Source organism: Myripristis murdjan, chromosome 8, assembly GCF_902150065.1.
Source record: "Myripristis murdjan chromosome 8, fMyrMur1.1, whole genome shotgun sequence".
Taxonomy (NCBI): Eukaryota; Metazoa; Chordata; class Actinopteri; order Holocentriformes; family Holocentridae; genus Myripristis; species Myripristis murdjan.
The window spans coordinates 35,153,700-35,179,583 of NC_043987.1; the positions used below are offsets into that span (position 1 = coordinate 35,153,700).

The 25,884-nt window shown below is 48.9% G+C and overlaps 1 protein-coding gene across 1 annotated transcript; it reads left to right on the top strand.

Moving 5' to 3' along the window:
• The first annotated feature begins 223 nt into the window (after positions 1-223).
• Positions 224-25,884, top strand: col1a1a (collagen, type I, alpha 1a). The gene is given in 50 exon segments (XM_030057745.1): positions 224-442; positions 3,481-3,672; positions 4,289-4,305; positions 4,659-4,694; positions 5,836-5,928; positions 6,977-7,045; positions 7,178-7,222; positions 8,327-8,380; positions 8,612-8,665; positions 8,779-8,832; positions 8,983-9,036; positions 9,172-9,225; positions 9,427-9,471; positions 9,686-9,739; positions 9,862-9,906; positions 10,252-10,305; positions 10,881-10,979; positions 11,578-11,622; positions 11,760-11,807; positions 11,809-11,859; positions 12,424-12,477; positions 12,612-12,719; positions 13,856-13,909; positions 13,997-14,095; positions 14,193-14,246; positions 14,535-14,633; positions 15,223-15,276; positions 15,441-15,494; positions 15,594-15,701; positions 15,796-15,840; positions 16,514-16,612; positions 16,728-16,835; positions 16,957-17,118; positions 17,547-17,600; positions 18,840-18,947; positions 19,451-19,504; positions 19,819-19,872; positions 20,215-20,376; positions 20,931-21,038; positions 21,555-21,662; positions 21,766-21,819; positions 22,264-22,371; positions 22,619-22,672; positions 23,068-23,175; positions 23,260-23,313; positions 23,416-23,523; positions 23,787-24,066; positions 24,412-24,602; positions 24,794-25,036; positions 25,146-25,884. Coding segments are annotated over 50 exon segments (4,338 nt in total). The 5' UTR covers positions 224-360; the 3' UTR covers positions 25,293-25,884.

The following is a 25,884-nucleotide window of genomic DNA, read 5'->3' on the forward strand; positions in this document are numbered from 1 at the left end:
CCTCTCATCCAAACTGCTGGAAGGAGGGCCCGGCTGTTTTTTCTCCCCTCTCTCCCTCTCTTTTTATTCTCTCTTTTTTCTTTTTTTTTTTTTTTTCTTTTTTTCCTCCCCTTGTCTTCCCTGAGTGCAGCAGCAGTAATGAGGGGTGCGTCCCGGCCCTCCCCGTCCCGCAGCCTCTCATATAAAAGCCCCGGTGAGAAGAGCGTGTAGGCAGTAGGGAGTTTTCTGCTGGGGTCAGGAGGACAGTGAACGTAGCGGACCCTACCCGACCACCCCTGTATGATTGGAGTGTAGCGGAAAGAAAAAACAAGAACTTTTTCCTCTCTCGCCTCAAAGAGTCTACATGTCTAGTATCTAGACATGTTCAGCTTTGTGGATTTGCGGCTGGCGCTGCTGCTGAGCGCAGCGGCGCTCCTGGTCAGAGCGCAGGGCGAGGATGACCGTAAGTCAGCACTCTGCTTTACTGGAGCTTCTCTGCTCTGCTTATGGCTTCTCTGTTTTTTTTTTCTTCTTTTTTTTTTTTAAAGAGGATCTTCTCTTGTGTCCTGGCTGTGTGGACGGCTGCTCAGAGCTAGAGATGAGAAGTGTGAAGGAAACTAGAGACGAGAAGTTTTTATGCACAGATTGAGATATTTCTGTCCTAATCAGTAGATGATCACACAGACAGACAGACAGACAGACAGACAGACAGACAGACAGACAGTTTGGTGCAGCTTGTATGTGCGTAATGCATCGGGCATCCCCAGAAGGCCCCTCTCCCTCTCTCTCTCTCTCTCTCTCTCTCTCTCTCTCTCTCTCTCTCTCTCTCCCTCTCTCTCTCTCCCTCTCTCACCCCCCACCCCCCTCCCTGCATGCAGAGCGAGTTGCTGCAGGTTTTGCTCTCTTTCCTCCAGGCGAGGCGTTTTGTTTCTGACTGACAGCCGCGACCTGCACATTTCAACTTTTCAGAAAACCCAAACTTCTTATCGTCTCCTTAAAAAAAGAAAAGAAAAGAAAAGCAAAAAGCCCCAGCCGTGTGCTGCTGGGTCCCCCTGGCTTCCATCACGGTGACACTGTGGTAAACACAGAGCTTCACCTCGGCCTGTTCTCCTCTGAGCTCAGCCGGCTCAGCTCCACGTCCTCTGGACGGGACAGAGGACACAAAACAGATGAGAGACCCACTTTGTGCGGGACAGACGGAGAAATCTGCAGCCCCGGGCCAAATGTGGAGCTGGCCAGGTGGGCGAGCGAGGCAGGAAAAAGAGAGAGAGAGAGAGAGAGAGAGAGAGAGAGAGGAGGAGGAGAGCAGGCGCAGTCTTGTCTGGTGGAAACATTTGACCTGCAGCTGCTCACGTTTCTTTAAGGAGCACACAGATGGTTTTTAATGATTTATTCTTAATAATCTTTCTTTCTTTTCAAAATTATTCAAAATATCGCAGCTTTGGCTGTTGTTTAATTTATTGGGAAATGTAGAGCCCTTTTTTTTTACAAGGCAAAAGTCAGAAAAAGAAAGAAATGTAATACATGGAGAAAAAAAATACTGTAGACAAAGGAATAAATAAATAAGATCAAAAAGATTTTTTAAAAAAACAAAGAAACAGAAGATAGGTAAATGTTGCATTTTATGTATACGAAGAAATAAATGAACCAGTAAACAGAAATAGGAAGAGGAAAAGCAAAGAGCAGAAACAAAAGTGGCATCTAAAACAGGGAGTGAGGATCAGACTCAGGTTTCAGCTGGAAGCTTTTTCCATCCACATCTGACCAGACGGAAAAAAAAAAAAAAAAAATGAGACGCTGCGATTTTTCACTTTTTCCAGATGCTTTTCTTGTCTGGAATGAAACTCAGCCTCTCTCTCTCCCTCTCTCTCTCTCTCTCTCTCTCTCTCTCTCTCTCGGCCTCCACATCTGGCAGGCCCGTGGATGTGGTTTCCGGCTCTCTGGCCTGTCTCACAGCGCCCTCCGCAGGCCTTTACCTGCAGCTGCAGACACATCTGGACGCCACGTCCACTCTGCCCCCCTCCTCCTCCTCCTCCTCCTCCTCCTCCTCTTCTTCTTCTCCTCTCGCTCCTTCTTTGTGGCTCTAATTGGAAACACATGCACATGCAGAGTTTCCAGCGCTCCCTGCCAAGCCGAGGCCTCTGAGCTCAGCGCTGTGGCATGCTGGGAGATTTACAAAACCCCAGCAGCAGCAGACGGCAGACTCTCCGCCGAAAGTGACGCAGTTCAGGCTGAACGCTGGAAAATGTGACGGCGAGCTGCTCTGCTGAGGGCTGATGCTGCAGGGGCGACGGAGGCCTCGCCGCCGGCCCCCAGCACCGCAGCCCAGCCGGCCCCCGGCCTCTGGGTCGACCCTGAGCCTGAGCCTGAGCCTGAGCCTGAGCCTGAGCCTGAGCCTGAGCCTGAGCCTGAGCCTGAGGCTGAGCCTGAGGCTAACCCTAACCCCAGCTCAGGGGCCAAACAGGAAGTGAGGCAGGCTCCTCTGAGGGCCCCTCTGGGTCTCTCTCAGTTGTGTTGTGGCCTGGTTGTGTTTTTGTGTTCTGAGAGTGAAGGCCTCTGCCTCTGAAAGCCGATGCACACATACACAGATTCATGTCATTTATTTAGTCTTAATATTTCATGACTGATTACAGTTCTGGATTAGAGTTTATTTTCTTTCAGGTGTGCAGTGACCTGTCTGTCTGTCAGCCTGTGTGTGTGTGTGTGTGTGTGTGTGTGTGTGTGTGTGTGTGTGTGTGTGTGTGTGTGTGTGTGTGTGTGTGTGCCACCTGTACAGCCAGGTGTGCATTTTTTAAACCAGGAGCCCAAAGGTGCAGCAGGGCTTTTATTTTGAAAAGGTTTTCCTGTTTGCTAAAATATTGAAAATGTTGATGACTTTGCTCTGGGTGTTTTGTTGCTGCTGGATTATTATACTATACTAATATCTACATAAAAAAAATGAAATCATGAAATTATTATTCTTATTATTAACATCATTGGTTTGTGTTCCTTACTTCTGCTATAAATATTATTTATTTATTTATTTATTAATCTACTGTCTAACCATTTATCTATTTACATACATATTTATTATTTTACTTTTTTACTTTTAAGTTTTTCTTTTAGGGTTACAGTTGGGATTTTTTATTTTTATTTTTTATTTTATTTTTCTTTACATTAAATACTCGACATTTTACATAAATAATTTAATTAATTAAATTAAAATAAAATAATTTTAAAAAAATGCATCCTCATGGGCCAACGCAGAATTTTATTTATTTATTTATTTATTTTTAAGTGAAAACAAATAAAGGGAATTTGTGCAGAGGTTTCCATGAAAACATTTCAAAATAAAAGACAGTCAGGGGGTTTTCGCCCACCTGTCTCTCCGTCTCTGCTGTCTGCGTACCTGTCTGCGTACCTGTCTGCGTATCTGTCTGTCTGCGTACCTGCCTGCGTACCTCTCTGTGTGTGACCTGTCTGTCTCTAACCTGTCTGTCTCTGACCTGTGTGTGTGTCCAGGTGCGGGCGGCAGCTGCACGCTGGACGGCCAGGTGTTTCAGGACCGTGACGTGTGGAAGCCCGAGCCCTGTCAGATCTGCGTGTGCGACAGCGGCACCGTCATGTGCGACGAGGTGATCTGCGACGAGCTCATCGACTGTCCCAACCCCGTCATCCCCGAGAACGAGTGCTGCCCCATCTGCCCCGATGACGGTGACTGACCCTGCTCCTCTTCCTCCTCCTCTCCTCTTCCTCCTCCTCCTCTCTTCCTCTCCTCCTCCTCCTCACATCCCGTCTCTCTCCTCCGTCCTGCTTCCCAAACTCTTCCCCTCTTTCCAGCTTCTCGTCTTTTCCAAAAGGAAAATTCCTCAAATTTTTTCTCAGCCTTTTATTTTTTTCTCAGATGTTCACGTTTGACCCTGAACTCACCTTCAACCCCCCCCCCCCCCCCCCCCAACCCACACACACACACACACACACACCCCACTCCCCACTCCCCCCAGTGGCTTATGGGAAAAAACGGAAGCTGTGTGACCTGCAGATCTTACCATTTAATAATCTAATTAATTCATTGACATGGGGGATTTCCCCACTGTGGGATAAATAAAAGCATATTTTATCTTATTTAATTACATTTTATTTTGAATCCCACTTTTAAATTGAATTTGATTTCATTTAATTTAATAATATTTGTATTTTTTCTTAAGTCACTGATCATCAGGTCTGACCTCAGGCTGACAGTTTGATTTATTTATTTATTTTTTTTAATTTATTTTAATTAATTTATTTTTTTTGTCTTCTAACTCTGTGCTTGTGTTTCTTATTGCAGGTCTGCAGGAGCCTCAGGTAAATATTGATTATTTTATTGATCAATCATTGGATGAATCAGATCAGTGTTATCTAGGTTCAGACTATCTCCTGATCACACATCTAAATTCAACATGTACAGTCTTCTGATTAGAGTATTGATTATCCATATCAATATCCACGGATGTCGCCTGGTGATGAACTTCACCTCTCGAAATTGATTATTGATCAGTTGAGAGATTGCAGCTGGCCACCGGTCAAAATGCTCTGCTTTGGTTATTGATGAGTCACTGATCATGTGATTGATCCTGATGTGTCTGATCTCCACGTGGAATTGAACTTATTATTTAACCAAACTTTTTTCTCTTCTCTTTTTGTTTTTTTATTCCCAGGGACCCAAGGGACCCCGAGGACCCAAGGGTGACAGGGTAGGTTCCCAGTCCTCTTCCGTGTTCCCATGATGCTTTGCTGGTTAAATTCCGCAGTCACCTGAACGCCACCTGTCCGGCTGGAGCGCCGCGGTGCGTTCAGGGTCTGACAGACTGCAGGCTTTCAGTCGGATTTTCCAAACGTTGAAACAAGACAATTTTGACATTTTCCTGAGAGCAGTGAAGTGATCTCCAGCCTAAAGGTGCATCACGCCCAAATCCAGGACCATTTTGACTCAACTGGCAAAAACACATGAAACTGGATGGCGGAGTCCACCGCGGCTCACCGATCACTTTTTTTTGTTTGTTTGTTTGTTTGTTATGTTTTTTCAGTTGAGTCTTAACAGTCCTCACTTCAGTCAGTCCTCAGTTTTTTTTTTTTTTTTTTTTGCATAGTCCAACTTTAAATCCACCAGGCATCCAATCAGCTGCTGGCAGCCACATGAAGGCGGCTCAGACCTCAGAGGATCTGAGATTTTCCATTTAATTCCTCGTCGATCGATTCGCTTCCCTCTGATCGCCCGCCAGCGTCCCGCCTCAGAAACACGACCGGCTCAGCAGGAAACGAGCCGCAGATTTACAAGGAAGCAACAAAAAGTGAAAAGAAAATGAAAATGTGTGTTCAGAGCTGCTGAGCGTCGCAGGAGGAAAGGCTTCTCTTTTTCTGGCTGATTTTTCGGGTCGTTTCCTGATCAGCTGTTAGTTTCCTTCCTCTTCTGTTTTTGAGAGAAATCAAATGATTCTGCCCGTTGCCCTCGTTCTCCGAGGGTCTAAAGTTAAAAACCTCGTTCTCCGAGGGGTAAAAGTTAAAAACCTCGTTCTCCGAGGGGTAAAAGTTAAAAACCGGTTCCTGTTCGTCCGGACGCAGAACGTCCCGTCCGGTCAGGTCGCGGCTCGCGGTGTCAGGACTGCTCTGACCCGGTCCCTACTTCCTGCTCTGGTCACATGACGGCCGCCAGAACATACCTGCTTCCTGTTTGGTCATGGCGGACGGCGGTCGTCATGGTTTCCAGTGGCCGGGAGGCGGGCGGCGAGACAGAAACCAAACGAGACCGTTACTGAGCTGAGAGTCACATTTCCACTCTGTAGATGTTGTGACCTTTGACCCTGAGCCTAACCCTCTCCCTCCCCCCCCCCACAGGGTCTGCCCGGTCCCGCTGGCAACGACGGCATCCCCGGAGAGCCCGGCCTGCCCGGACCTCCCGGCCCTCCCGGACCCCCCGGCCTCGGTGGAGTGAGTACAACACACACACCAACACACTCCAACACACACCTCCTCGTCTTCTTCGGTGGTGTTCAGGCCGGTAGGAGCACACCAAGACCCATAATGCCTTGTGTTTTGTGCTGGTTGCCGGGTTACCAGAAGGAGTTTGGGGTTTTGATGTAATGAGTCCAGGAAGTGGTTCAGCCTGCAGATTTTCACTGTCACTCACATGTAGGTCAAAGGGTCAAAGGGGTCAAAAGGTCAAAAGGTCAAAAGGTGATGGGGTCAGGAGTTCATTAGCATAGACAGGAAGCTGCACAGGAAGTGGGAGTGGAGATGCTGTTGTATGATTGGTTGACTGAGTTCCTAAAGGTTCCACTCCTGAGTAAACACAATAAGCTAGAATTCCCATTGACTGCCACTCAGATTTACCACGCTAGGCTAACGTTCCCATTGGCGGCCACTCAGATTTACCACGCTAGGCTAACGTTCCCATTGACTGCCACTCAGATTTACCACGCTAGGCTAACGTTCCCATTGGCGGCCACTCAGATTTACCACGCTAGGCTAACGTTCCCATTGGCGGCCACTCAGATTTACCACGCTAGGCTAACGGTCCCATTGACGGCCACTCAGATTTACCACGCTAGGCTAACGTTCCCATTGACTGCCACTCAGATTTACCACGCTAGGCTAATGTTCCCATTGACGGCCACTCAGATTTACCACGCTAGGCTAACGTTCCCATTGACTGCCACTCAGATTTACCACGCTAGGCTAACGTTCCCATTGACTGCCACTCAGATTTACCACACTAGGCTAACGTTCCCATTGACTGCCACTCAGATTTACCACGCTAGGCTAACGTTCCCATTGACTCCCATTCTAATTAAACATGATAAGCTAAAGAGACAGAATAGGACACATTTACAAGAAATAAGAAACAACAAGAACTGATTCATTTTTAAGTTTTCCAGACATGCAAGTATACAAGTATGTGTGTGTGTGTGTGTGTGTGTGTGTGTGTGTGTGTTGCTGTCACTAACCTGTGTGTGTGTGTGTGTTTGTGTTCTTGCAGAACTTCTCCCCTCAGATGTCTGGCGGCTACGATGAGAAATCCCCTGCCATGCCTGTTCCCGGACCTATGGTACGACACACACACACACACACACACACACACACACACACACACACACACACACAAATGTCTGTCATCAGTGTGTGTTTTGATCACGTTGATGCGACTGTTGACCCCGCCTCCCCTTTGTTTGATTGACAGGGCCCCATGGGACCCCGTGGACCCCCTGGATCTCCTGGTGCTAGCGTGAGTGCTGCTCTTCCTGCTTCCTGCTCGCTGCACGCATCACTTCCTGCACACACACACACCGTGACATCACTGTGACATCACCATGACATCACCACCCCCTCCTCAGCTCCTAAGGCCAAACAGAAGCACTCATAAATTCACCGATATCTGCAGATTTATTTGTGATTTCATATAGTGAGACAAGGGGGCGCTGTGGTGCCGCAGCTGCTGGAGCATCATGTTGTTTTTATGTTGATGAAAATACAGAGGAACAGACAAAAATCACCACAGCTGATTAACGAAAGGCTTTCCTCAACAGTTTGAGTTAAAACAAGTCGAATTAGAGAAAAAATAAAATGCCACAAATCATCTTGATTATTTAATGAACTAAATTTATTTGACTTATTAACTGCAAAGATCATTTTCATCAAAAAGGGAAGTCCTTAATCCTTCATTTTATTTATTTATTTATTTATTTTGAAATGTTGATTAAACATTACTTTTCCGACAGTGAGTTCATGTTCCTGTCATTAAAGGTGCAGTACGCAAAGTGCACACGGTTCTCACCAGCTCATTGATGGATTATGTGTTTATTCCTCTTTTTTAACAGTCAGCACTCTGAGATTTTACGTAGTGCACCTTTAATGTGCATGATATGGAATATAATACTGTGTTTGCACTACAGTACTGGGAAGTACTACTACAGCAGCAGTTGCTGTAATAGGTAGAAGTACTGCTGATACTTTTACAACAATAAAAGCTCTCGTGGGAAAGTGAAAGAAAAAAAAAGTTCCTGAGTTACTTTTTACAGCAAAAAAAATTATAACTAAACTCTTGTAATTGTAAATTTGGAAATTGCAAAAAAAAAAAGTTCAGATTTTAGATAAACAAGCCTTAAAAAGACTTTGGACTACTTCACTAAAAGCTAAAAAAGAAGTACAAAGATACTAAAAGGCCTCTCATGCAAAGATGAGTACATATAATAAACATATAAATATCACAGGAAACAAAGTAGATCTGCTGCTTGAGTTATTGATCCTCAATCAGTTGATCAGCCAATCACAGCCACACAGTCTGCAGCGTTGCAGTGTTTTAACTGTGTGTGTTTGTCGCCCCCTGCAGGGACCTCAGGGATTCACTGGACCCCCTGGTGAGCCTGGCGAGGCTGGAGCTGCTGTGAGTACACACACACACACACACACACACACACACACACACACACACACACACACACACACACACAAGCACACTATGATTCTATCAGCACATTCAACAACACATTTAACTCAAATATGACAACACACACACACACACACACACATACTGTAATCTGCCCTGTTCTTACCCTAACCCTAACCCTAACCCATGTGTGTGTGTGTGTGTGTGTGTGTGTGTGTGTGTGTGCAGGGTCCCATGGGCCCCCGTGGAGCCGCCGGCCCCCCTGGAAAGAACGGAGAGGATGTAAGTCACCTGGACTGGTTCCCATTCGCCACCTATGTCTCTCTCTTTCTCTCTTTCAGTCCAGATCAATGAACACCTCTCTCTCTCTCTCTCTCTCTCTCTCTCCCTCTCAGGGTGAGTCTGGAAAGCCCGGTCGCCCTGGTGAGCGTGGACCATCTGGCCCTCAGGTAACTTAAAAACACACAAAAACTTTATTCAAATTCAAAGAGGAAAGACAAAAACAAATTGAGTTATGCAGACTCCATGCTAACGTGTCAAATCTCTCTCTATCTCTCTCTCTCTCTCTCTCTCTCTCTCTCTCTCTCTCTCTCTCTCAGGGAGCTCGTGGTTTCCCAGGAACCCCTGGTCTGCCCGGAATCAAGGGACACAGAGTGAGTTTGGAGCCAACATGGCGTCTCTGTTTGTTTGAGCAACTTAACCTCAACAATCATCATAAAAAAACAACAAAACAACAAAAAACCCTTTTATTTGGACCATAATTCATCACCTTGTCTGTGTGTCTGCAGGGATTCAGCGGTATGGATGGAGCCAAGGGAGAGACCGGCCCTGCTGGACCCAAGGTAACTGTCCGGCTATGTCTCTCGCCCCTCTCTCTCTCTCACTCTCTCTCTCTCTCTGTTCCCTTCATCAGACATTACTGATTTTAATATTGGCTGATCAAAATAACAAGAAACTAGGCCCTCCAGCCATCTAACCATCTAACCTGCCTCTGTGTGTGTGTGTGTGTGTGTGTGTGTGTGTGTGTGTGTGTGTGTGTGTAGGGAGAGGCTGGAGCCCCCGGAGAGAACGGAACCCCCGGAGCTATGGTGAGTGAAATGGGGACACCATCTTTTTTTTTTTTTTTTTTTTAGATTAAGTATATTTTTATGCACTTTTTATTGTTGTTCAGTTTTTCAAAGACAATAAAAGAACGTGTTAAAAATCTGTTCTTTAAAAAAAAAAAAATTCAGTTTAAAAAATGCTCTCATCGATCAGTTTGATTTTGGATTTTGTGTCTCTAACGGCTCCTCTCTCCCTCAGGGACCTCGCGGTCTGCCTGGTGAGAGAGGCCGTGCTGGTGCTGCTGGAGCTGCTGTGAGTCTGCTCACACACACACACACACACACACACACACACACACACACCATAAATACTCTAATCAATCACCCAGTCCACCACTCAGATCAGTTAACCCGTCCTGTGTCTGCCCCCTGCAGGGAGCTCGTGGTAACGATGGTGCTGCTGGTGCTGCTGGACCTCCAGTAAGTTCTCACTCCACAAACACATCAGAACCCTGGGGACCCGCACACGGTTCCCTGAGGAACTCCTTCATTAACAGAATAATACTGAAGAATGCCTGAGGGATATGGCTGTCAGTGTTAGTCCAGTGAGGAACCCAGAGTACCTGTTGGCTCTGTTTGAATCTTAGAACCATAAATTAACCTTTATTTTTTAGAGTGGACACCCAGGAACATCTGGGTGGTTCCTCACAAAAACGCTTGAGGGAACTTTCTTGTGACATGTAGCTCATGAGCTCTGAGTCAGTGTGTTAATCTGCTGTGTTCAGAGCCTCCTCTGACTGTTGTTGTCCTGGTGTTTCTCCTCAGGGCCCCACCGGCCCCGCTGGACCTCCTGGATTCCCCGGTGGCCCCGGAGCCAAGGTACGACCACACCTGATGCACCTCTAACATGTGATGGAGATGCCTCCTCTTTTTATTTTCTCCTCCATCTTGGTGGGAAATGATCTTCTTCACCCTCCTTTTCATCTTGTTTTGTGTTTCTCTTCTTTTCTTTAGCCCTCTGTGCCACCACTAGGTGGCAGAAGCCCACCAAAAACCCCGGGGTTGTCCCCCAGGGTTTGGGGGTCTTGGGCAGATTAGTGTTGAGGCTAACACTGATCTTACCTTCGTGTCTGCTCCATCCATTTCTCTCCCAGTCTGTTCAGCTCAGTTGACCCTCATTTTAACCTTCCTTTGACCTTCCTTTGACCTTTGACCCAGAACATCCACAGGGGTCACAAAGGGGTCATTTAATCTGAACAGGAAATTTAATTTAAAAAATCATTTTGAAAGTTGAGATTTTTAAAAAGCAGTATTTTTTTTTGTCCTTTTCTTCCGTGACCTTCACCTTCCTTCCAGAACTTTCCTGCTTTCCTCTCCTCTCTTTGTCCTTCACCCATCACTCCATCCCCGACAGTCTCACTGACTCTTGTGTTTTGTGTCTCCTCGTCCTCCAGGGTGATGCCGGACCTCAGGGTGCTCGTGGAGGCGAGGGACCCTCTGGAGCCCGTGGTGAGCCCGGTAACCCCGGACCCGCTGGCCCTGCTGGACCCGCCGTAAGTACCGGCAGAAAAACCAGTTCCTCAATAAGATACGAGCTTTTGACCCAAAGAGCAGGGTAGACCTATCGCTAAAAAAAAGATCTCCTGGACCTCCTCAAACTGAACGAGTCCAGTTCTGAAGATCGGGTCTTCAGACTGAGCAGATCAGAGGTGCTGCGCTGGTTTCTGCGCCTGCATGGATGTCAAACAGCGTCTAAAGGCCCAGACTCCCTCAGCTGCAGACACTGTTGTTGTGGTCTTGGCTCTTGTGATCATCGTTTATGGATTAGTCCTTAAATCCTCCTTAAAACCTCCTAGAGGGAAAAGAGCTGATGAGATGAAGCCAAACGATGGATCAGTCGATGGTGAACTGAGACTTTAACCGACTGGATCCCGTAGATCTTCAAGATACTGCATGTTGAACTTCTGATATTGAGATCTTGTCCCGAAGCTGGTATCTCTGATAGCGTTTCAGAATTTAAATCCTCAGTTATTTAAGGAGAACAAGCCAAGGAGGAAAGTCTTAAGCTAATAGCAGGAATCGACTTTAGAAACTCCAACGTGGGATTGGTGGATTTTTTTATTGAAAACCTTTGTCTTCCTTCTCTCTCAGGGAAACAACGGAGCTGATGGAGCCGCTGGACCCAAGGGAGCCCCTGTGAGTGACTCCTCTCTTACTTTACTCTGTGGCATGTTTGAGGGTTGCTGGTTCAATTCCCAGCGCAGGTCAATGGACAGACGTTGTGACATGCTCTCAGTGTGTGACGGTGCTGTTGTGGCTGCTGCCCCCTGCAGGGTGCTTCTGGTGTTGCTGGAGCTCCCGGTTTCCCCGGACCTCGTGGCCCCCCCCGGACCCCAGGGTGCTGCCGGAGCCCCCGGACCCAAGGGAAACACCGTGAGTAACACACACTCCGCCCGTCTAAAGGCACACGGACTGCAGTCCAGTGCAGATTCAATCAGAGTAAAAATAACCGCATGCAACCAGCCAGACAACAGCCAGACAACAGCCAGACAACAGGCAGAAAACAGGCAGAAAACCAGGCTGGAGGATTTTAATGTCATGTTAGTGGCTCCCAAACTGGCAGATGTTGTGTATAATTATGTCTGTTTCTGAAGCCTGTAAATCTGATGGATTTCAAATGAAGCCAAGTGAAATAGTTCACTGACGTAGAAAAAAAAAAAAATAATAATAATAAAGTTACTGACTCAAAAAAGTGCAGGACTCAAAGAGCAGCAGGCAAACAGCTCACGCACTTTGTTTGTTTGTTTGTTTGTTTGTTGTTAGCAGCTCTATCTGTTGGTTTTTCTTATTATTTGTTGTTTGATTATTATTATTATTATTATTATTTTTGTTGTTTTGTTGTTGACAATTTGTGTGTTTATCTGTTGCTGAGGAGCGTTTCTGTTGTTTATTTGTTTGTTGTTGACGACTGCCTGTGTTGTTGTTTGTCTCTGTCAGGGTGAGGTTGGTTCCTCAGGACCCAAGGGAGAGCCTGGTGCTAAGGGAGAGGCTGTAAGTTCCCACACACACACACACACACACACACACATCGATGGGAGTTAAAATACATGCACATGTAAAGATACACACCTCTAAGCCATGATGTGTGTGTGTGTGTGTGTGTGTGTGTGTGTGTGTGTGTGTAGGGTGTTGCTGGAGTTCAGGGACCCCCCGGATCCGCTGGTGAGGAGGGCAAGAGAGGAGCCAGAGGAGAGCCTGGTGCTGCAGGAGGCCGTGGAGCTCCCGGAGAGCGGGTACGCAACGCCACACACACCGTTTACACACCGTCTGCCCTGCACACACACTGTCCACCGTCCACACACACTATCCAACCTGCACACACACCGTCCAACCTGCACACACACCGTCCACCCTGCACACACACCGTCCACCCTGCACACACACCGTCCACCCTGCACACACACCGTCCAACCTGCACACACACCGTCCACCCTCCACACACACCGTCCAACCTGCACACACACCGTCCAACCTGCACACACACTGTCCACCTGCACACACACCGTCCAACCTGCACACACACCGTCCACCCTCCACACACACCGTCCAACCTGCACACACACTGTCCAACCTGCACACACACCGTCCAACCTCCACACACACACTGTCCAACCTGCAGACACACTGTCCAACCTGCACACACACTGTCCAACCTCCACACACACACTGTCCAACCTCCACACACACCGTCCAACCTCCACACACACACTGTCCAACCTCCACACACACTGTCCAACCTCCACACACACACTGTCCAACCTCCACACACACTGTCCAACCTCCACACACACACTGTCCAACCTCCACACACACACTGTCCAACCTCCACACACACTGTCCAACCTCCACACACACACTGTCCAACCTGCAGACACACTGTTAAACTTCCATACATGTTATTTCCTGAAGTCGTCTCCACTCAGGCTGAATGATGAGGCAGAGATATTGTGATTGATTGAGATACGATATGTGTGATTTGACAATTTTAGTAGGAATGATCATTTTTTCATCATAATTTTGATTTTCACAGAAAAAAAAATATTTAAATGACAATAATCTAATCTGGAAAATATAATTTGCAGTCGATGGCATCTCTGCAGCACCGTGCTGTGTGTTTGGGCAGATTTCACCTTTATCAGAGCTCAGCAGCTCTCATGATGAGGACGTTGCTCTCGGCCATGTTGCCTCACAGTCGTATCCTGTAACACATGACGCACTACAGGAGAGAGGGCGCTCATGTCCCTCTGGGCCATCCCACAGTGCAATGCATTATGGGCCAGACAAATGTGTGGCATGGATTGGTTGGGATTGGGAGCAGGGTGTGTTTGTTTTTTCTCTCTGTAACGGGGGTGTTTGATTTGTCCCGCAGGGTGCTCCTGGTGGTCGTGGTTTCCCTGGTGCTGATGGCTCTGCTGGACCCAAGGTGAGCAGCACACACACACACACACACACACACACAATGTAATGTGACTTTATCAGCACCCAACTGAATCCCCCCTCTCTCTGTCAGGGTGCCCCCGGTGAGCGCGGTGCCCCCGGTGTTGTTGGACCCAAGGGTGCCACTGGTGAGCCCGGCCGCAACGGTGAGCCCGGTATGCCCGGATCTAAGGTGAGACTCCCCGGCTTGCTGTCGTTTTTTTTTTTTTTTTCTGTGTGTCAGCGTTCCTGTGCAGACAGACCTCTGACCTCTGACCTCTGACCTGCAGGGTATGACTGGCAGCCCTGGCAGCCCTGGACCTGACGGCAAGCTGGGAGCTACTGTGAGTTCATCTTCATATCCCCTCTGCTGCGCTCTTAATTCAGTGCGGGATGCCAAATGGTGCAAATGCTTGAGAATCAGCTATGAATAAAAGAACTAGAATACTTTAAAGCATCACTACTGTACTGAAAAAAAAAAAAAATCTTTCAAAATAAAAGTCCTGCATTCAGTAAACGGCGAGCAGCATTCTCAGCAGCATGTAGTCTGAAACCAGGAACAATAGTTCCTTTCAAAGTATTAATGATGTAATACTCTGCAATAAATAATCAATCTCAATCTCCGTGACCAGGGACCCGCTGGACAAGATGGCCGCCCCGGACCCCCTGGCCCCGTCGGAGCCAGAGGCCAGCCTGGAGTCATGGGATTCCCCGGACCCAAGGGAGCCGCTGTGAGTGCACCATCTCACCGGCTGGAAAACATCTTTGATCAGAAGCATACAAAAAAAAAAAAAAAAAATGTCATAACACTACCACGGCGTCCCAGCCGCTGTGTAAAGCTTTAACGCTGACAATATGAGAGGTTCAGGAGTTGGTTATCTTCACTGTATAGAATATCTTTGATGAGAAGTTTAGGAATATAAGCGTCAGTTTCACAAAAAAATGACATGAGAACATCTTCACTGCATCTTCAACACATATAACATCTTTGACCAGACGTTGTGAGATGGTCTCACTGTGGTGGCTGATTATCTTCACTATGATAAACATCTCTGATCAGACGCCTAGAGAGCTGCAAAACAGTCGAGCATCTCCACTGCTGTCAAATATCTCAAATACCCTGAGAACCGTCGAGCATCTTCATCATATAAAACATCTTTGATCAGAAGCTTAGAGATATTCTTTTCAGTGTTACAGTGTTACGGCTGAGCATCTCCACTGCTGTCGTGTCTCCTATCTTTGAGTAACATTGTAACAAACACACATGGGAGTGGATCATCTCCGCTACATATAACATCTTTGTCATAATGTCTCCTTCAGGGTGAGGGTGGAAAGCCCGGCGAGAGAGGAGTGATGGGACCCGTTGGTGCCACCGTGAGTCCTCTGTTCTATTCTACTCTATTCTACTGCACTCCATTCTACTCTATTCTACTCTATTCTATTCTATTCTACTCTATTCTATTCTATTCTACTCTATTCTATTCTACTCGAGTGTGTAGAGTCTGGCTGCTCTCTGAAAGCCTGCTGTTCCTCCGCAGGGCGCCCCCGGTAAGGACGGTGATGTTGGTGCTCCTGGTGCCCCCGGACCCGCTGTGAGTCACACACACACACACACACACACACACACATGTGATTTCTCTGATCAAACTGCACACCTCTAACTCGCCCCCCCCCCCCCTGCGCCCCCCCAGGGTCCCTCTGGTGAGAGAGGCGAGCCCGGTGCTGCTGGACCTCCTGGGTTCCAGGGTCTCCCAGGACCTCAGGGTGCTGTTGGCGAGACTGGCAAGCCCGGAGAGCAGGTACTGACACACCTGGGCACCTGCCAGCCAATCACATTTAAGGATCTCTGATTGACAGGTCCAACACTGACTCTCTCTCTCTCTCTCTCCTCAGGGTCTGCCTGGTGAGGCTGGAGCTCCTGGACCCGCTGGATCCAGAGTAAGTCGCTCTTCATCCTCAGCATCACCTTCATCCTCCTCACTAACATAATAAGAGCAGCGACCAGCTAGCCTGTTAGCCTGTTAGCCTGTTAGCCTGTTAGCTGGCTGTGTGTGAGTCAGAGCTCACTCACCTGAACAAACCGTTAGCGTGCTAGCTAACCAGCTAACTTTAGGTTTGACTGAAGTGACCCAGAGGAACAGCTGTTTAGCCAGCTGTTCAGGCCAAGATGGCCGCCATGAGAAAGGTGTATCAGGGACGGGGACGGTCCCAGATCCAACATGGCCGCCCGTGGCACAGCGTGCTCGGTCATGTGATAAAGTGACTCCCAGCTGACCTCTAAAAACATCCAGTCATGTTTTAACCGTGCGGCCCCAAACCAGGTTAGCATAACGAAGCCTCTGAGTCCTGCAGTCAGTGAAGGCAGCGCGACCAGCCAGCTGCTGTTCACATGATGATGCTAGCTGATGTTAGCCACGTTAGCTAGCATGCTAATCAGATGTGTTGTGGCCAGCTGGGCGTTGAACCCTCAGCCTCTCAGTGTTAGCCTCCAGTCACCAGCTGCTGCTGCTGCTTTAACATGAGAGAAGAGATTCCTGTAGCATCGCTCCGGTTTAACTGACCCTCTGTGCCCCCCCCCTCCCCCCTCCCCCCTCCCCCCCCCCCCCCACAGGGTGACAGAGGCTTCCCTGGAGAGCGTGGAGCCCCCGGCCCCATCGGACCCGGCGGTGCCCGTGGTTCCCCCGGAGCAGCAGGAAACGACGGTGCTAAGGTAAGCCCTGCCCGAGGGCCGAGGCCGGGGCGGCAGCGTGTGGCCCCGGGGCCGCCCTGCGGGGCGAGCGAGCCTCACCTCAACTCTCTCTCTCTCTCTCTCTGTCTGCCTGCAGGGAGACGCTGGAGCCCCCGGTGCCCCCGGAGCCCAGGGCCCCCCCGGACTGCAGGGAATGCCCGGAGAGCGCGGCGCCGCCGGCCTGCCCGGACTCAGGGGAGACAGAGTGAGTCAGCACACACACACACACACACACACACACACACACACACACACACACACACACACCAGAGAAATGCTGTCAATAAACAGGAAGTAACTTTTACCCCCCCCTTCCCCCTCCCCAGGGTGACCAAGGAGCCAAGGGTGCTGATGGAGCTGGTGGTAAGGACGGAGCTCGCGGTATGACCGGCCCCATCGGCCCCCCCGGACCCGCCGGAGCCCCCGGAGACAAGGGAGAGCCCGGAGCCGCCGGCCTCGTCGGCCCCGCTGGAGCCCGCGGAGCCCCTGTGAGTACCTGTCTGTCTGCCTGTCTGTCTGTGTGTCTGTCTGTCTGTCTGTCTGTCTGTGTGTCTGTGTGTCTGTCTGTCTGCCTGTCTGTCTGTCTGTCTGTCTGTCTGTCTGCCTGTCTGTCTGTCTGTCTGTCTGCCTGTGTGTGTCTGTGTGTGTCTGTGTGTCTGTCTGTCTGTCTGTCTGTCTGTCTGTCTGCCTGTCTGTCTGTCTGTGTCTGTCTGTCTGTTTTGGCTGTAGGAGCCGTTTTTTTAAGAGCAAAACTAACAGAAACGGTTTCAGGCTGAATTCTGTCATCATGTTAAAAATCAGCAGAAAGAAAGAAAGAAAGAAAGAAAGAAAGAAAGAGTAAAAACATGGAGGTCTTAGTTCTCGGCTAACTCCTCTTCTTCCTCCTCCTCTTCCTCCTCCTCCTCTTCCTCCTCAGGGTGAGCGCGGTGAGGCTGGACCACCTGGACCTGCTGGATTCGCTGGACCTCCTGTAAGTCTCCCAGAATGCACCACTGCATCCCTCCATCCTTTCATCCCTCCATCCCTCCATCCCTCCATCCTTTCATCCCTCCCTCCATGCACGTCCTCTTGACATGGTTTGCGTGGCCCCGCCCCCTCCCTGCCTGTCAAACCCTTAAAGGGGCGGGGCCTTTAAAAGCCCGTCTTCCCAGCAGCTCCTTTTCTGTCAGTCAACGAGCCGCTGGCTGCTGATTGGCTGGCGGTGTCGGTGGCCCCGCCCCCCTCCCTGCTGCTTTAAGTCTCCACATGACAAACACCTGCAGCCCACTCTGACAGGCTCCTCCTCCTCCTCCTCCTCATCATCATCTTCATCATCTTCATCCCTCCTTCCTCCTCTTCCTCCTTCCTCCTCTTTCTCCTCTTTCTCCTCTTCCTCCTTCCTCCTCCTCTTTCTCCTCTTTCTCCTCTTTCTCCTCCTCCTCTTTCTCCTCTTCCTCCTTCCTCCTCTTTCTCCTCCTCCTCCTCTATCTCCACTTTCTCCTCCTCCTCCTCCTCTTCCTCCTTCCTCCTCTTTCTCCTCTTTCTCCTCTTTCTCCTCCTCCTCTTTCTCCTCTTCCTAATTCCTCCTCTTCCTCCTCCTCCTCCTCTATCTCCTCTTCCTAATTCCTCCTCTTCCTCCTCCTCCTCCTCTATCTCCACTTTCTCCTCCTCCTCCTCTTTCTCCTCTTCCTAATTCCTCCTCTTTCTCCTCCTCCTCCTCTTTCTCCTCTTCCTCCTCCTTCCTCCTCCTCCTCGTACTCCTCCTTCTTTTCCTCATCCTCCTCTTTCTCCTTCCTCCTCTTCCTCCTCTTCCTCCTCCTCCTCGTACTCCTCCTCCTTTTCCTCCTCATCCTCCTCTTTCTCCTTCCTCCTCTTCCTCCTCTTCCTCCTCCTCCTCCTCGTACTCCTCTTCTTCCTCCTCCTCCTTCCTCCTTTTCCTCTTCTTCCTCCTTTTCCTCCTCTTCCTCCTCCTCCTCCAGCCTCAGCATCACCACTTCCTGCGACACCTTTTCTTCATCACCTCCTCCTCCTCCTCCTCCTCCTCTTCCTCATGTGAAACATCTTCCGTCTCCATCCAGATGAAAATATTTCTTTTCTATCTTTGCATCAACTGGACATGATGTCATATTTCTGTGATGCATTAATTAATGAATGAATTAACCTCCTCCCTCCTCCTCCTCCTCCTCCTCCTCCTCCTCCTCCTCCTCCTCCTCCTCCTCCTCCTCCTCAGGGTGCTGATGGCCAGCCTGGTGCTAAGGGAGAGGCTGGAGATAACGGTGCTAAGGGAGACGCTGGACCCCCCGGAGCTGCTGGAGCTACTGGAGCCCCCGGACCTCAGGTTGGTGCACTAACACACACACACACACACACACACACACACACACACACACACACACACACACTTTTTCAGCTATTAACTAACTTTGATGATATGAAAAGGAAAGTCAGCCTTTTCTTAAGCGATGCAGCATGAAGGAGGACATTTGATTTATTCATATTTTTTGTGTTTTATGATCAATATCTTTCTGCTTTATGTGCAGTTTGTTTTAGTAAACCTTTTCATAACCTCCGTCTGCAAACCCAGCCAGGCAGCCTGTCTGTCTGCAGGCAGCCTGTCTGTCTCCAGGCAGCCTGTCTGTCTCCATGCAGCCTGTCTGTCTCCATGCAGCCTGTCTGTCTCCACCTAGTGGTCACATGTCAGAGCTGCAGTCCCCTTGTTGCTTCTCTTGTTGTTTCCAAAGTTGCTCCTGACTAAACGTCCTGGGTTTGTCCACGTGTTGCTGCACGGCCTCCTATTGGCTGACTGGGTTAGACTGACGCTGTGCTTTCGTCCAATCACAGGGTCCCGCTGGAAACACCGGAGCCAAGGGAGCCCGCGGCCCCGCCGGCCCTCCTGTGAGTCCCTCCGTCTTCTTCTTCTACTGTCTGTCCCGACGCTTCACATGCGAGTGTGTGTGAGGTCAGAGGTCAGAGGTCAGGACTTTATGATATGAACAGAGAGAAGACAGACGGTCACTGGATAAAACCACTAAAACTCTTTGATTATTAAAATTATATTTCATCTTTTCCTGTCGTCTAACGAGCGACAGGAAGTAGAACAGCTGAGCGTCTGTCTGTCTGACCTGCCTGTCTGTCTGTCTGACCTGTCTGTCTGTCTGTCTGACCTGTCTGTCTGTCTGTCTGTCTGACCTGCCTGTCTGTCTCCACAGGGTGCTACTGGCTTCCCTGGCGCTGCCGGCAGAGTCGGCCCTCCCGGCCCCTCTGTAAGTACTTCCTGTGATGTCACTTCCTGCTCAGCTGACAGGTTTCAGCTGATTCAGCTTCCATGATGTTTGTTTTTGCTGCTGCTGTTATTTCTAAAAATATAGGAGATTTAAATAATCTAGACAAGAGAGAAGTATGAAGATGAAATAAAAGATGCAAAGTGCATTAAATGGGACTGAGAGGATTTTTCCTTCCTAAATATGAGATAAATTAGAATAATTTGGGGATTAAGTTATGATTTAAAAAATAATTATAATCCTTTGATAGTCCACAAAAAAGGGAAACCTTCCACAAGCTGTTTTTTTGTTTTTGTTTTGAACTTGTGTGTTTTTGGCCCTCAGGGTAACCCTGGACCCCCCGGCCCCTCTGGACCAGCTGGTAAGGAGGGACAGAAAGGAAACCGTGGAGAGACCGGACCCGCCGGCCGCACCGGTGAGGTCGGACCCGCCGGACCCCCAGGAGCCCAGGGAGAGAAGGGTAGCCCCGGAGCCGAGGGCCCCAGTGTAAGTGACCAATCACATCCCTTCATTTCCGCCCTGAAACAGGAAGCGGGACGTCCAGAACAAAGACAGGAGGCCCGTTAGACTCAGCTCGTGGGAGTCGATGGCAGATCTACATCGTCGTGGTTCTCTGCCGACTCACTGCTGAAGAACAACTTTTTTTTTGCTGTTTGTTTTTAATCATTTGAGAATAAATTTCCTTTAATGTAAAATAAAACCAGAGGACAGAAGAGAAAAGATGCTTCAGTGTGAAAACCAGAGCAGGACGGACAGTCTCCAGGTCCCACCTTAAAGGACTGGGACTGATTCAGCTCACCTTTTCTACCTTTAATGCACCAGTAGTATTAATGCACATATTTAAATATGATGCACATATATTTTTTCATATTTCTAATGCACATATCCTCGTATGTCTTGGGTCATTTTCTGTTTCTTATCATTTAATTTTTCTCTTGAGAGTTTGACCCCGTTTCCCCGTCGCTGATCTGTACAGTTTTTGTGAGTGTGCAGCCTGACGTGTGACCGGCTCTGTCTCTGCTCTCTGCTGCCCCCTGCAGGGCGCCGCTGGTATCCCAGGACCTCAGGGTATTGCTGGAGCTCGTGGTATTGTCGGTCTGCCCGGACAGAGAGGAGAGAGAGGTTTCCCCGGCCTGCCCGGACCTTCTGTAAGTCACACAGCCACCCAAAAAAAAAAACAAACAAAAAAAAAAATGTCCTAAATGCACCAGCCAACACAGCTTCACACACACACACACACACACACACACACACACACACAAATGATCTGCAAACAGCTTCCAGATTCAGTGCAGCTGAACCTTCTGAAACCTGACAGTTTTAAATGTTATATTCTACTTTTTAATATATCCGTTTTATTTAATATATACATCATTTAATTGTTTTTTTCTTTTTTTTGGGAATTTTTAAAATATTTAATTTTTTTATTTTAGTGTAATTTTTCATGTATTTTCTTTTCCTTTCTTTTTTTTTTTTTTTTTTTTAAAAATGAGGCTTTATGCTTTCCAGAAGAAAATGAGCTCCCTCACAGGTCAAAGTACAACTTTTAAAACATTTTTTAAAAATAAATAATGGCAGTTAGAGCTCAGAGGTGATGATCCATGTCCAAAAGACTGAAGCCTCCCCGTGTGGAGCTGCTCTGACCGGCTGTGTGTCCCCCACAGGGAGAGGCTGGAAAGCAGGGACCCTCCGGCCCCGGAGGTGAGCGCGGACCCCCCGGACCCATGGGACCCCCTGGACTGGCTGGAGCCCCCGGCGAGGCTGGACGTGAGGTACGCACAAACAAGTGCACCTTCTTACATGCGTCGTCAGCAGACTGTGTGTGTGTGTGTGTCCTGGTTAACCTGCTGTGTGTGTGTGTGTGTGTGTTTTCAGGGAGCCCCCGGTAACGAGGGAGCTGCCGGCCGTGACGGAGCTGCTGGACCCAAAGTGAGTAACACCATCACCTGCTGGCTACACCGACGCTCAGGCAGCTCAGGACAGGGACCAGAGGAACAAAAGTCAAAAGTCAAAATTCAAAATTCACACGTCACGATGACTCGTCCTGCTGTGGCTGACATATTAATGCATGCAACATCATGCTAATCATGTTACTGAGAACATGCTAATGCTAGCTGCTACTAGCTACATTGTCCACGGAGCTGAAGACCTCCAACATGGCTGCCAGATGGTGCAGACAGAGGCCAGTTTCACCAGTTCACATATTTCTGCTTTCATTGAGAAGCAAAGCAGCGGCCGAGCTTCTCAGAGCGGCCGCAGGACTTTGGTTTCTGCTGAGGATTTTTTTTTTAAAATCTTGTTTCCCTCCGTGGACACAGACCGAGGACCCTGACCTGATGTGAGAGTAAATGTGTGTGTGTGTGTGTGTTTTAGGGAGACCGTGGTGAGACTGGAAGTTCCGGAGCTCCCGGTGCCCCTGGACCCCCTGGCGCCCCCGGACCCGTCGGACCCGCTGGAAAGTCTGGTGACCGTGGAGAGACTGTGAGTATCGAGCCCATCCTGACAAGACTGTGAACTCAGTTTGAGATTTAGCCAACGAACAGCCTCATTTTGGTGAAAGTACCTCACATCGGTCACATCATATTGATCCGAATTAGCCTGAATGCTTTGCATGAGATTGCATTTGCAAAAGATGCTCAGCACATTAATCCTCAGAAGTGACAGGTAGATGCGGATGTCTCGTGGCCTTTGAACCTGCAGTTACATCAGACTGGTTTCTGTGTTTCAGGGATCTGCTGGCCCCGCTGGCCCTGCTGGCATTGCTGGACCTCGTGGCCCTGCTGTAAGTAAACACCCAGCACACACACCGCACAACAAAACACAAGGAAAAGAATCTGCAGCGAGAACAATGAACCCATTATTTTGTCCCAATGTTTGAAAATAGTGACCCCTGCTGGTCATATTGAGAGAGAAAGGAAATTTGGGTGCTTTTTGAAGGATAGTAAAGAAGTTAATTCCTTGGCTGACTACCTGATGGATCCTCTATCTCTTCCACAAATTGAAAACTTAAGATTTAGTCACTGAGATTTTCCACTACTTGTTCATCCTGAAACCATAAACTGTTTATTTTGTCACAAACATAAAAACTTGGCCCGCATCCTGGAAACTGCTCAAGAGCCTCTGAAATAACAGTTGCCCTCTTCCTTATCTTCCTTCTCCTCGTCTTCCTCCTGACAGGGACCTGCTGGAGCTCGTGGAGACAAGGGAGAGACCGGAGAGGCTGGAGAGAGAGGCATGAAGGGACACAGAGGATTCACCGGCATGCAGGGACCTCCTGGACCTTCTGTAGGTTCCTCTACACACAAACACACCATGACACAATGCCAATACTTCACCATCTAAGTGCTGTTTCTGTGTGTGTGACCACAGGGACCCTCTGGAGAGCAAGGACCCGCTGGTGCTTCTGGACCCGCTGGACCAAGAGTAAGTTCTTGCACCACCTAATTCGAATGAAATCCACTGGATTTAGAGTTTGATGGGAGGGAAGGGTGTAGATTTTGCAGCTGACCTCCATATTGTCTGCAGGGACCTGCTGGAGCTGCTGGTTCTGCTGGTAAGGATGGTATGAGCGGCCTGCCTGGACCCACCGGACCCCCCGGACCTCGTGGACGCTCTGGAGAGATGGGACCTGCTGTAAGTTAAACTGATTGCTCATCAGTTCATCCATGTGTCATCCATTGACCCTTCATGACTCCTAACTTGGAACATCACAGTCCAGCTTAGATTATGAATTAATCTGTGATAATGGCCATGGATTTTTGTAGATCGGCAAATTCAAACAACCAGTCTATCCTCCTATTTTGTTTAAAGTCCCCTCATCCCAGCTGAACATATTGTCATTGATATACTCTTAGTAAACTTCTCTCTCTCCTCCTCCTGTCCTCCTCCTTGCTCAGGGACCTCCTGGACCTCCTGGACCCCCTGGTGCCCCAGGCGCCCCCGGCGGTGGATTTGACCTTGGCTTCATTGCCCAGCCACAGGAGAAGGCCCCCGATCCCTTCCGCATGTACCGCGCTGATGACGCTAATGTTCTGCGTGACCGTGACCTGGAGGTGGACAGCACCCTGAAGAGCCTGAGCCAGCAGATTGAGCAGATCCGCAGCCCCGACGGCACCCGCAAGAATCCCGCCAGAACCTGCCGTGACCTGAAGATGTGCCACCCTGACTGGAAGAGCGGTGAGTCTCGCCAGGGAAACTTTTGTAGCTGGTACCACCAGTCCAAGATGGAGATTGGAAAGAGGAATTAACTGGTCCAGGGATGCTTAGATGAAGAATCTGAAAAGATGAACCACAGCCTACACAAGATGTGCTTTGGGATGTTTCTACATTGGAGCAGTCCTGCTGTTCCAATAGATAGAAGTGGCTTCCAGAACGTCTAGGACATGAGAAAAGTTTGCTAGAAGAGTGGGTGGTCCTCTTAGGCCAGAGGGCCACTGGAGTAGGAAGTGGCTGTCAAGGCTGGTCAAATGTTTTAAAACTCCTGGAATAAAGGTTGAACTTGAATTTCTTGTTCTTGTCCAGGTGAGTACTGGATCGACCCCGACCAGGGCTGCACTCAGGACGCCATCAAGGTCTACTGCAACATGGAGACCGGAGAGACCTGCGTCAACCCCACTCAGAGCATTGTTGCCAACAAGAGCTGGTACACCAGCAAGAACATCAAGGAGAAGAAGCACGTCTGGTTCGGCGAGGCTATGACCGGCGGCTTCCAGGTAAACACACTTCACCTCGCTCGGCTTCATCTGTCTTTACCCTCCTCTTCCTGTTAGTTCCAGTCTCGACCGGACTCCATCCCATTTTCGTCTCCTTCTTCTGGTACTTTCCTACGATTCTCTCATCTCTTCGTCTCCCTGTACCGGCCTCTAACTCCGTCCCTTCCTCCTTCTCCTCCTCTCCCCTCCAGTTCGAGTATGGCAGCGAGGGCTCTCTGCCTGAGGACGTCAACATCCAGATGACCTTCCTGCGTCTCATGTCCACTGAGGCAACCCAGAACATCACCTACAACTGCAAGAACAGCGTCGCCTACATGGACGCCGCCGCCGGCAACCTCAAGAAGGCCCTGCTGCTCCAGGGCTCCAACGAGATCGAGATCAGAGCCGAGGGCAACAGCCGCTTCACCTACAGCGTCCTGGAGGATGGATGCTCGGTAAGGAACATCAGAGTTTATACACGATAAAACGCAGGGCTGAAATTTCCAGTGTCGAACTTTCCAGTGTTGAACTAACCCTCTTCTTCTTCTTCTTCTCTTCCTCCAGTCACACACCGGTACATGGGGCAAGACAGTCATTGACTTCAAGACAACGAAAACATCTCGCCTGCCCATCATTGACATCGCTCCTATGGACGTTGGTGCTCCAGACCAAGAGTTTGGCCTTGAAATTGGACCCGTCTGTTTCTTGTAAAAAGAGAAATCTGGACTTGAAATTGTTGTTGTGTGTGTATGTGTGTTTTATTTTTTTCTAGTCATCTCTCTGTTACAAAAAAACCCCACCAAATCGTTTTTCTAATGCAATTTTTTTCAAAAAAATCCGACCCCTCGTTCCCGAGTCTACAAGTTTCCATTCGGACATTGCCTCCGATGGTCCACTTTGCCTAAAGCCTGCACTTCAACAAGATGGCGGCGATGTGGCGGCGTCTGCATCGTCGCGTTTGGGACCACTACTTTTTTTGTTTCTGACTCTTTTTTTGTTTGTTTTTGTTTTGTTTTTTTTTTTACCATCACCAACACCAAGGATCCTTTTAAAGAAGACATTTTGTTTCACTGGCAACAAGAAAATAATATATGCTTGTGTAAAGTGTAAAAATTCACCTCCCCTCTTCAACCAGCCAAACCAAGCCTCTCTGGAGTTTACAGACACCAACAGAAAACACAGGTGACTTTTGTGTTTTTTTACACCACTGCGGTGAGAGGAATGAAAGGACAGTCCCACCAGACAGAAACCCCCATTGCTTTGTACCACGTTTCAGGTGTTGATGAATAAACGGTCAAACTGA